Genomic DNA, 12,258 nt, shown 5'->3' with positions numbered 1-12,258 from the left:
TACTCTCAGACCTATTTTATACTTTATTTGGAGACAGGGTCTCACTAAGTTGCTGAGAGCCTCACTAAGTAGCTGAGGCTGGCTTCGAACCTGTGCGATCCTCCTGTCTCTGCCTCCCAAGCACGGGGATTACAAACCTCCGCCACCACACCCGGCTTATTTATTTTGAAACAGGGTCTCACTGAGTTGCAAAGGGCCTCACTAAGTAGCTGGGTATGGCCGCAAGCCAAGATCCTCCTGTCTCAGCCTCCCAAATGCTGGGATTACAAGCATGTGCCACCACACCCAGCGAGTTTAATATTTTATGAGTATGTGTGGTCCTGGTGAGTGAATCCAGGGGCATTCTACCTCCAAGCTACACTCCCAGACATATTTAAATTTTGAAACAGGGTCTCACTAAGTTTTTGAGGCTGTCCTTGAATCTTGATCCACTTGTCCTTGACCCACTAGTCTCAGCCTCTCAAGTACTAGGATTACGGATGTGCTGGGTTAGGATTCCACCTGGCTGGTTTCACACTTTTGGATCACACATAGGGACTTCTCCAGTTTGGATGCTAAATATCCCTATACTATTCCTTGTGATATCTTCAAGCCCCTATTTCTGGGTCCTCTCCATAAGTGTTTTTTCTGAAATCAGACCACCTTGATAAGTAAGTTCTGGCTGTTGGTATGAAGGCCTCTGGGAGAAAGCTTGCTGGCTGTCCTCCCTCTCTGACACTGAAGGTTGAGCCCAGAGGCATTCTACCTCTGAGCTACACCCCAGCCAGCCCATTTATTTATTTATATCGTATTATTACCTGCTTATTTATGTATTCATTCATTTATTTTATGGGATTGAACCCAGGGGCATTCTGCCTCCGAGCTGCACCCCCAGCCCTATTTGTTTTTATTTTGAAATGAGATCTCTCTGGGTTGATGAATTTCAAACCTGAGGAAAGGCTGAGATGCTCTTGTCTCAGCCTTCCACAGAATGGGACTACAGGCGTGTATTACCAAGAAGGCTGAGAGCCTTTCTTTTCTCAGAAGTCCCCTTATAACAACAACCTGGGGGAGGATTCCTGCCCTGGTCTCTCTCTGGATTTGGAGATACAGTTGAAAGTTTGGAGTTGGGAATGTAGGTGGAACATTTAAGACAGTGGAATGATGGCTGAGCATGGTGGAACACGTGTTTGTAATCCCAACATTCACTTTTAATCCCAGCATTCAGGAGGCTGAGACAGGAGGATCTTGGTTTGCAGACAGCCTCAGCTACTTAGTGAGGCCCTCCGCAACTCAGTGAGACCCTCTTTCAAGATAAAGAATAAAGGCTGGCATGGTGGCACACACTTGTAATCCCAGCATTCGGGAGGCAGAGAGACCAGATGATGGCGGTTTGCGGACAGCCTCAGCTCCTTGCAAGGCCCTTCGTGACTCAGTGAGACCCTGTTTCAAAGAATAAAAAGACATGGTGGCATGGTGGCGCACGCTTGTAATCCCAGTTTGTAATCCCAGCATTTGGGAGGCTGAGACCTGAGGATCGCGGTTCGCTACTTACTGAGGCCCTCAGCTACTTAGTGAGGCCCTCTGCAACTCAGTGAGACCCGGTTTCAAAATAAAGAATAAAAAAATAGGGCAGGGGGTGTAGCTCGGAGATCAAATGCCCCTGGGTTCCATCCCCAGACCCGCAAAAAAAAAAAAGAATAAAAAGACTACAGGGTGTGGTGGCGCACGCGTGTAATACCCATGCTTGGGAGGCAGAGACAGGAGGATCACGCAGATTCTAAGCCAGCCTCGATGGCTTAAGAGACCTTGTTTCCAAATAAAATATAAAATAGGTCTGGGAGTGTAGCCCGGAGATAGAAGGGTTCCATCCCCAGCACCACAAAAAGAAAAGAATAAAAAGACTAAAATATAGGGTTCCATCCCCAGTACTGCAGAAAAAAAGGGGGGATGGCAAGAGGAGAAAGTTCTACCTCATGGCCAACCTAGACCTCCCTGGCATGGGAAAGCAATGATTTTGTCAGATCTCTGCTCTTTCAGAAGAGCCAGAGCCAGCTGGGCACAGTGGTGCACACTTGTAATCCCAGCATTTGGGAGGCTGAGACAGGAGGTTCACGGTTCGCGGAGAGCCTCAGCTACTCAGTGAGACCCGGTTTCAAAATGAAGAATAAAAAATAAAACTGGGGGTGTCACTTGGAGGTAGAACACCCCTGGGTTCCATTCCCAGTACTGCCAAAAAAAGAAAAAGCTGGAGCGTGGTGGTTTACTCCTGCAATCGCAGTACTTGAGGGGGTTACGATGGGAGGATCACAGGTTTGAGGCCAGCAACACACACAGCTCCAGAGGTGTGGGGAGCCGTGCCTGTGGAAAGTGGAGGCAGAAAAGAGTAGAGCCAGAGCTGGGAGGTGAAGAAACAGGGCGGGTGTGTGGTGGTTTCGGAGCATATGAGAGGCCAGACAAATGTGAAAGTGGGGGTCTAAGTAGAGAACACAGTCTTCCAGGGGCCAGCAGAGCTGCCGTGAGAGGCCAGCAGTGGGACCCCCCTGAACTCACTGCTGTCACTGGGCTCCTAGGAGGAGGGTCTAGTTTTAAGAGTGCCTCTAACTAACCAACTGCACAGGCGGTGTGGGGTGTTGCGTGATGTAGGAAGCGGGATATTCTTGGCTCTAGGGACTGGGGCTACCCTGCAGATCCCGGCAGCTGACAAGGCTGGGGAATGTGTCCGGGACATGTGGCTGGGCTTAAGAGGCTCCACCATTCAGCTGTGTTCACAATTGTTCTTTCCAAGGACAGGCCCCAGCCAGTGGAGGAAGCCAGGGCGTTGGGGAAGGAGCACAGACATGCTGGGGCCCGAGGAGGAGGAGGAGGAGGGAAGGGGCCCTTGGGGACAGGTGGCCACTGTCAGAAGAGTGGTTTCCCTTGTCGTAGTCTGTCTGTTTCTGGCTGGGGGAAGGGGAAGTCATTTCCTGTCCTGTCCCAGAAGAGTAAGCTAAAATCCGTTCATTTCTGGGTGGGGGGTGGTAGGTAGGGAAACAAATAAAACCATCTTGATGCCTATGGGCAGAAGCTCACCCTTGACTATCTAGATTCTGGTCCCACCCTACGACCTTGACTTGGACCTGTAGTTCCCAAACTGTGTCAATGGTTAGCTGACTCCTAGTTCCTCTATTTCCTGACACTTGGCTTCTTGGCTTCTGACCCCATCTCACCCTGTGTGCGTGTGCATGTGCGCGCGCGCACACACACTGGGGATCCAACCCAGGGCCTTACACACTAAGCTACATCCCCAGATTTCTGATCCCTTGTCATGGGGATCTGAGCAGAAGACAATTAGGGGGGTACTAGGGTGAAGCAGACACTTGAAGCTGGTTAAAATAGCCCAAAGTCAGCGCACAGCAAGACTCCCCCACCTCACCACCCCCAGCCTCTGCTGGGGCTTTGGAGCCAGCTGACTATTAGAAAAGAAGGAAAAGAACAGGGCGATAACTGGTTACTGGTGATAGGACGAAAGGATGAGAAGCAATTATTTTCTTTTGTGATCTCTTCACAGATATGGGCAGAGGTGAGTGCAGTTCTTGGGGCCAAATCCAGCTGTCTAAAGGCTTTATGCTCCCACCAGGTCCATGCTCGGCAGAAATTGTTTTCCTCCCTAGGGTGTAGGGAGTGGCCAATCCCTGGCTTCAACTCCCATTTAAAAGGCTTTTTTAGAGCAGCAAGTCATCATTTCGTTATTTCTTAATTAAACAGGGATGCCGTCACAAAGAAGCAAGCGGTGATGGTAGAAAGTGGCAGCTTAGAGACCTTTGTTCTGAATTGAAAGGGTTAAACCTCCGTGAAAGAACCCCTGAGACTGAATGTGCCCGATCAGCCAGTGCCTCTTGCCAGTTTGTCATTAGCTGACCTGTCGTTTTCAAAGGACAGGTTTTCCCAATATTTCCCAACTCCCCTCCCTAGGGTAGGTCAGGGGAGGGTATGGCTGGGAACAAGCCTTTGGCCCAGTTTTGCTGGACGATTAACTGCTCTTGCTTCTTTCCGCTAGCCAGCCTCGCACTGGTTTCCAGCTCCTTCCCTACAGCGTAAATGACGCTGAGGATCAGACTGGCCCCCTCTGGGCTCCTAGTAGCAAAGTGGAGGTGCATTCTGGGGTTTTCAATATCCTGTTGATTCCGTTGTTCCTCTTTTCCTTCCCCACAGACCTGTTTGGGAAGCCTCATTCATAAAGTTGCTCTAGGGACCTATAACTTCAACTTGATAGTTGGGGAGGAGAGGGAACGCCCTTCTACCCCAGGCTTTCCTTTTAAGTACTACTTTTCCTATAAGTGAGACCCACAACTTTTTTTCTTTCTTTTTTTTGGTCTCTTCACAGATTACGGGCAGAGATTGAATTCAGGAGTGCTCTACCTCTGGGCTATATCCCCCAGCCCTATTTTTATTTATTTATTTATGTGTGTGTGTGTGTGTGTGTGTGTATGTGTGTGTGTGGTACTGGGGTTGGAACCCAGGAGCTTTTCTACCTCCGGGCTAAACTCCCAGACCTATTTTTAATACTTTATTTGGAAACAGGGTCTCACTAAGTTGCTGAGAGCCTCACTCAGTAGCTGAGGCTGGCTTCGAACCTGCGCGATCCTCCTGTCTCAGCCTCCCAAGCAATGGGATTACACCGCACCCAGCTTGTTTTATTTTTAACATGGTCTCTAAGTTCCTGAGGTTGGCCTCAGACCTTCAATCATGTCTTAGCCTCCCAAGTACTAGGATTGCAGGCTTGTGCCACTGTGCCTGGCCCATTCAACATTAAGAAAGCTAAAAATGAAAACAGTAAAGAGGGCTGAGGTGACAGAAGGAATGTTAAGGAAAATTTAAGGGTACTTCAATAAGTCACTCTGAGCCTTCCTTGAATGACAGGAGTTACACCCTCCCCACTCACCACAATGAAAATTATCTTAACTGGGGATCACTCTGATACAATCTGGCTTCATTTCCCCGCCAGCTGCATCTAAGTCCCAGACTGGCCCAGTAAGCCTCCCTGGGGTTGCTGGCAGACTGGGAATAGGGGGGAGGGGTTATGGTTATGAAAGCTGTTGGTGCTTGCACACCTTCCTGTGAATACCTAGGGGTGGAGGAGGCTCTGCAAGCCAGGCTGTATGGCTGAGGTCGCGGCCTTTGTTATCTAAGTTCTGATCCTGCCCTGATCTCTTGCTATAATCCAGCCACCCTTCATGCTTTCTAACTCTGTAAAATGGATACTGTCCTTCAGGGTGATGCCGAGAGGGTTTAGCTTGCACCTGGTACCCTATTGTTTCAAAACAGAGCCTTACTAGGTTGCTGAGCTTCTCGCTACGTTGCTGAGGCTGTCTCAAACCTGTGATCTTCCTGTCTCAGCCAAGTCCTGGGATTACAGGTGTGTGCCATTATACTCGGCTCATAACAATCATTAGAAGGTTGCGTGGAGGTAAGAGTTCTCTTGCCTCGTGTAATCCATAAGACTTCCACCTAAAACTCTACGGAGGTGCTTCTTTGGCTAAGTGCAGTGCTGGCTTCGTTTCTCTGTCCAGAGTCTTCCAAATTGGCCATCAGTCTCTTCCAGACAGCCTACATGAGGCAAAGCCTCCTCTCCTATTTATATTATAAATCTCTTCCTTCCTTGGAGGGGAAGCAGAGGTACACATTAAACTGCACTTAAGATGGGCAGCAGTGTTCAGACTAGAAGGTGGGCGTGTCCCTGCGCGTAGAGATTGATCTTCTTAACCGTGAGTTGGGTTTTTTTTTTTTTTTCTTCTATTTTTGAGACATGGAGCTGTGTTGAGGGGCTATCAAACATGCAGAGCAGGAAGCTTTTCTTTCTTTATAGAACAAATAAATTCAGCAGGGGCTCTTTAGAGGGCCCTCCTATGGGGAGGATCCCTGCTAACAGGCAGATGAGGTCACAGGCCTATACAAGTTTGAGTAGTGAAACTCTGAACTGGCCGTTGGTCTTTGCTGAGCCTGGTCTCCAGGAGATAGCCTACATCAGGGAAGGCACATTTTAGAATATGCCTGCTGGAGGCATGAGATGCTGTGTCATCATGGGCCAAGCTCCCACCCCCACGTCTGGCCTCTCCTGAAGGCCCAGATGTTGACAGCTGCCTCTGGAGAGGGTGATGGGAACCCACTAATGCCATCATCCCCACTGCTTGCACGCGGCCGCTCCCACCCTGACTTTCTAGTAGACTTTTCAGTTAATTGGGGGATTTACTTCCATTCCAGGGCCTGTTAAAATCCCTGAGCATTGCTCCTGCCTTTTATCTGTAGGAAATGTGGCTTTTTTCTTTTTTCTTTTTTAGGTCTGGGGATGGAACCCAGGGGCATTTGACCTCCAAGCTACAACCCCTGCCCTATTTTTTTTTTTTTATTCTTTATTTTGAAACCAGGTCTCACTGAATTGCAGAGGGCCTCACTAAGTAGCTGAGGCTGTCCACGAACCACGATCCTTTGGCCTCAGCCTCCCGAATGCTGGATGCAAGTGTGCGCCACGATGCCCGGCTTAATGTGGCTGTTTTTATTTTTATTTATTTATTTATTTATTTTGGTGGTACTGGGGGTGGAACCCAGAGGCTTTCTACCTCCGGGCTATACTCCAAGACCTATTTTTTATTTTATTTGGAAACAGGGTCTCACTAAGTTGCTGAGAGCCTCACCAAGTAGCTGAGGCTGACTTCGAACCTGTGCAATCCTCCTGTCTCAGCCTCCCAAGCGCGGGGATTACAAGCGTGCGCCAACACGCCCGGCTTTATGTGGCTCTTTTTAAAGAGCTCTAGTAATTGGTGAAGCAGACTGGAGAATCTGCTTGGGTTGAGGGGGCGGATACCCTTATCTTTTGCCCTGATCCTGGACAGTCCTGATCCCCTGGTCCTAAGACAAACCCCCAGCTACGTGGGACAGTATTCTCTTCACACTGCCACTGACTTTCTGATGGGAGGACCTGCAGTATTCCTGACCTGGGCTTCTGGAATAAAGGGCATCGTGTTGTTTGGGGCCAAGGGACCTCCTTGCTGGGGCTGGAGAGTCTCTCACCCATAGCATTTTTCTTCTTATAGCAAGTCTAGCCAGAGTTGGGAACTGGGGCTCCTAACCCTATCCGGGCTCTGGACCTTAAATACATTTATTTTAGAAGCCAGGCCTTGAAATCCTATGCAGAATAAGTGGACCAGCTGAGGTGGCACTCCCTGGAAAAACCCCTCCCCATAGACAACTTGCGTATAATGCCTCAGTCCAGCCTGACTGCGGGGCCTCCGAGGGAGGCTGCCTTGGCACCTGACTACTGTTTGATGGTAGACCTGCCAGACACCTAAAGCAAACTCTGCCATGAAAAAGTCTTCCACGCCAAGGTGACAAGCTAGTTTCATCTGAAAAGTGTGGGGCAGGCACTGCCACTAAGGAGACTTTCTCTAAGACAGGAAAAATGAAGTATGCGAAGAAATACCATTTTTATTTTCGGAAACAGGATCTTGGCTAGGTTCGTTAGAGTCTCCCTTTAGTTGCTGAAGCTGGTCTTGAATCTTTGATCTTCCTGTCTCAACCTCTCAAGTACTAGAATTACAGGTGTGTGACTCCATAGCGGGCTATACCAGCATCTTTGAAATGGGCAGGGCCATGGGAGCAGAGCCTTGCGTTGATGAGAAATATCACTTGGTTGCATTTAGCAGTATGGGGACTCCATAGACAAGAGCCCTGTGGAGCCCCACCTCTTTTTAATACTGGGGACTAAACCCAGGGATGCCCTGCCACTGACCTACATCCCCATTCCCCCCCCATTTTGAGACAGAGTCTCACAAAATTGACCAAGTTGGCATCAAACTTGCAATTCTCCTTCCTCAGTCTCCCAAGTAGTTAGGCATAGTGCCTGCCTGTGGGACCCGCTTTATTCTCTTCAGAAACTTTTCATCTAGAATTAGCTCTTTGTTAGTCAGGTTAGAGGCATCTTCTCCAACAATTTTAACTAATTTTTATCAATTCGTTTTATCAGTGTTTATCACTCATTTCCCCCCTAAGCAGGGGAACGATGAGTTGCTCTGAATGCCTCTCTGCTCCTCCTCGCTGTGGGCAGTGGAAGTGTGGATCAGTCCCAGGAGATCAGGTGGCGTCCTCCTGTGACTGGAACAGGAAGATCCACCATGGTGTCCCAGTCCAGAGAGCTATGACGAAGCCCCTTTGAGGCAAGATGAACCTGAGAGCTGAGGGGCAGGGACAGCTCCCATGCTTACAAAACGATTAGCACCTCTGAAACACGTTTACAGAAACATCCCCCATAGTGCCAATCCAGTGTTTTTAGGGTTTTTTTTTTTTTTTTTTTTTTTCTAAAAAGACTGACATCTGCCCCTTCTGTACTTTTCCCTCCCTCAATTCCCTGGAGTTCGTAAGGAGTCGAATCTTCCCAGAGTCTAATCTGTCCCTTGGATTCCAAATCGTGTCCCCTTGAGCAGAGGTCTTGGCCTTCTGCTGCTATTTCTTTAAATTGATCTCCGTCCGAATTCCAAATGTAAAGGTCAGCAGGCAAGGAAATGGCGCTTTAATAGAAAACAATGTGCACTTTCTAAATTTGAACCAAGCCATTTCCGCTCTTTGATTTAAGTGACTTCCTGGGGTTCCGTGTCAGGCACTGCAGTTGAATCTCTGGCCGGATGCCAACTTAAAATTGCACTCGCTCAGTGAAATTAGAAACTGATCCAGTGTTGGCTTAGTTATTCTAGTAAATAGCATTTAGGACGATGTTTGGCTCAGCGCTTGGAAATGGGCGATGTGAGCGCCCCTCGAGAGGATTTCCCATCCAAGGTGTCAGAGGCTCACCTACCCAGGGGTTATTAGCCACTGGAGGCTGCTGCACTTGGAAATGGTAGTAATAAGCTAATGTCCTAGATGTGCGGGCGTCAGATACAGCCCTTCCTTCTTTTGCGAATATCTGAAATAAAGGTTTTTGTTTATGCAGCTGATAAACTCCATGGACGCACACAGAGGCCGTTGTGTTCACAGCGTCCTCTGCAACTAGCACACTGCTTGGCACGTGGCTCTGTGTAAGTGCTCAGGAAATCTTTGTGCTGATTCTGGGCTTGTTGAGTACATATATATGCCAAGGCATGTGCCGGCTATTGGCTATGGATTTTCTCATGTAATCCTTCTCAACAACCCATTTTATAGACAGCAAAACTAAGGCCTAATGCATAGACATTAAAAACCTCATTCATGCCGGGCGTGGTGGCACACGCTTGTAATCCCCGCGCTTGGGAGGCAGAGACAGGAGGATCGCGCAGGTTCGAAGCCAGCCGCGCTGGCTTAAAGACCCTGTTTCCACATTTAAAAAAAAGTATAAAAATAGGTCTGGGAGTGTAGCCGGAGGTAGAAGGGCTTCCAAGAACCCCAGTACCACACAAAAAAATAAATTTATTAAAATAAAAATAAAAACCTCATTCACAGCCAGGTATGGTGGCACATGCCTCTAATCATAGAGGAGGACTGCAGGCTTGAGGACAGCCTCAGCAAATAGTGAGACTCATCAACCTTGTGAGACCCTGTTTGAAAATAAAAATAAAATAGGGCTAGGGGTGTAACTCAGAAGTAGAATGCACCCCTGGATTCAATCCCTAGTAACACACACACACACACACACACACACACACACACACACACACACCTTTATTCACGGCAACACTGAGAGGCAAAGGTAAGAATGCAGACTCTAATTCTAGACCCTGCGTTTATGACCATTTGAACTTCTTCTTATATAAGAAGCATATTTCACAGTGCTTGTGAGAATAAACTCGGACTGTCCAGGTCTGAGCCCTGCTCCTGCTAGTGATAGTTACATGTGACTTTGGATGAGTCACATAGAACATTCATGTTCTGTACCTAGAAAAGACAGGTAATAGTAGATACTTTTTCTGGCTATTGCAAAGAGTGAATGACTTAATGAGATACACAGTACTTAAGAGAATGACTTAAGTGCTGTTTTTTTTTTTCCTCTTCCTCTAGCCCCCCCTCAAATGCTGGAACCCAGCCTGGATGGAACTTAGAGATATTGGATAGATAATGCCAGGCAAGCACTCTACCATTGAGCCACAGCCTTAGCCCAATAAGTGTTATTTCTAGCACTATTCTTGTTATCATTATTAATCATCTAAGCCTTAGGGGTTGCTGGAAAGTCCACTGAGGAAATCTAGTTTCTGTTTCATTTGGTCTCCGGAGGACCTGCTGGGAGGATGGGGGGCTGGGTATTAGCAGGTATATGCATACTGATGCCTGGAATCCATTCTCTCTTCCTTTTCCCCACCTTCCCCCAGGGCCCCTAGAAGTGTGTTTCTTGGCGCAGCCCAGGATCTCCAGCCCCATGGAGCCCCCGATCCCACAGAGCGCCCCTTTGACGCCCAGCTCAGTCATGGCGCAGCCCCTTCTTGACAGCAGGGTGCCCCACAGCCGGCTCCAGCACCCACTCACCATCCTCCCCATTGACCAGGTGAAGACCAGCCATGTGGAGAATGACTACATAGACAACCCTGGCCTGGCGCCCCCCACCGGCTCCAAGCGGACCCGGGCCGGAGCCCCAGAACTGGCCCCAACGCCTGCCCGCTGTGACCAAGATGTCACCCATCACTGGATCTCCTTCAGCGGGCGTCCCAGCTCTGTGAGCAGCAGCAGCAGCACTTCCTCCGACCAGCGGCTCCTAGATCACATGGCCCCGCCACCCGTGGCTGAGCAGGCCTCGCCCAGGGCCGTGCGCCTTCAGCCCAAGGTGGTCCACTGCAAGCCGCTGGACCTCAAGGGATCGGGGGCCCCGCCAGAGCTGGACAAGCACTTCTTGCTGTGTGAGGCGTGTGGGAAGTGTAAGTGCAAGGAGTGCGCGTCCCCCCGGACGTTGCCCTCCTGCTGGGTCTGCAACCAGGAGTGCCTGTGCTCAGCCCAGACCCTGGTCAACTATGGCACCTGCATGTGCCTGGTGCAGGGCATCTTCTACCACTGCACCAACGAGGACGATGAGGGCTCCTGCGCCGACCACCCTTGCTCCTGCTCCCGCTCCAACTGCTGCGCCCGCTGGTCCTTCATGGGCGCCCTCTCCGTGGTGCTGCCCTGCCTGCTCTGCTACCTGCCCGCCACCGGCTGCGTGAAGCTGGCCCAGCGCGGCTACGACCGCCTGCGCCGCCCTGGTTGCCGCTGCAAGCACACGAACAGCGTCATCTGCAAGGCGGCCAGCGGGGACGTCAAGGCCAGCAGACCCGACAAGCCTTTCTGACACTTTGGGTGGAAGCCCCAGTGCTGCCCCTGGAAACATGGGTCACTCCTGCCAGCCTCTGAGGTCGACCTTGCTCGCCTGTCCTCTCCCCACTCTTAGCTTGGGAAGAAACAGACGGGGACCACCATCACCCACCTTCTGCCTCCCAGAAGGATGAAGAAGCACCTAGGAGGTTTGCAAGGTCCTGGAACTTTGTGTCAAGCAGGCAGGGGCAGGGTGTAGTTTAGGGGGAATTTTTCGTTTTTAGAAGTCAGAACACAGATGTGGACACCTGTCCGGAAGTTGCAGCTGCTGGGTGGCCTTCCTGGCCCCTTCGCCTTCTCCCTCCCTCCCTCCCACTTGGCCATTGTCTTTGGCTCTCAGAGGAGCTGGCTGCCTGGGAGGAATTGTTAACTGAGTGCCAGGGTACCTTGAAGACCCTTGGAATCTTGACTTCTCTACTTTCTTCCCCTCCTCCCTCCACGCCAGTCGAGCCCGGCATCTTGGGGAAGGTCCAGAACACCCTAGCAGTCCCTACTGTATATACTTGGGAGTTTCCGAGATCAGAGGACAGCCAGTGAGTTGAAGCCTCGCTCCTTCTGCCTCCGGAGCCTCAGGATGGATGCAGGAGTCACGTCGCAGTGCGTTCCTCCCCCTGGGCCTCGTCACTAACTCTCGGGGGTGCGCCACTTGTACTGTCCTCCAGACTCACCTGCCTGAAGTCATGAGTCCCGACATCTCTACTCAGAGGCTTTCCAGAAACTCGATGGGTAGAGAATGCCAGGGCAGCACATGCAAGACCAAATACCATTTTGCCAATGAGTCTGAGGCTGTAGTCTTTGGATCCAGCGGTGATGTTTTTATAGAATAATTAAACCAGATGCTAACGGTGTTTTAAAAAATAATAATAAAACAACTCGCTTCCTTTTGGGCCACCCCCCCAGGAAGGGCTGATTTCAAAATCTGGGGACGAGCAGCCTCAAGGAGCACAATCCCCTGCCCACCCAGAAGAGGATTTTAACAGCAAAGAAGAGACAGCACCG

At 50.0% G+C, this 12,258-nt stretch overlaps 1 protein-coding gene across 1 annotated transcript; it reads left to right on the top strand.

Moving 5' to 3' along the window:
- Window positions 1-10,208: 10,208 nt before the first annotated feature.
- On the top strand, window positions 10,209-11,236 carry SPRY4 (sprouty RTK signaling antagonist 4; the record flags this gene model as incomplete). Its single annotated transcript, XM_080697546.1, has 1 exon — window positions 10,209-11,236. The coding sequence occupies exon 1, from the start codon at window positions 10,235-10,237 to the stop codon at window positions 11,234-11,236; it is 1,002 nt and encodes a 333-aa protein (XP_080553672.1). The 5' UTR covers window positions 10,209-10,234.
- Window positions 11,237-12,258: the final 1,022 nt, after the last annotated feature.

Source organism: Muscardinus avellanarius (genome assembly GCF_963383645.1).
Source record: "Muscardinus avellanarius genome assembly, chromosome: 1".
In the NCBI taxonomy this organism is placed as follows: Eukaryota; Metazoa; Chordata; class Mammalia; order Rodentia; family Gliridae; genus Muscardinus; species Muscardinus avellanarius.
The sequence above is the reverse complement of the archived record's forward strand: the minus strand, read 5'-3'. Positions and strand labels throughout refer to the sequence as shown.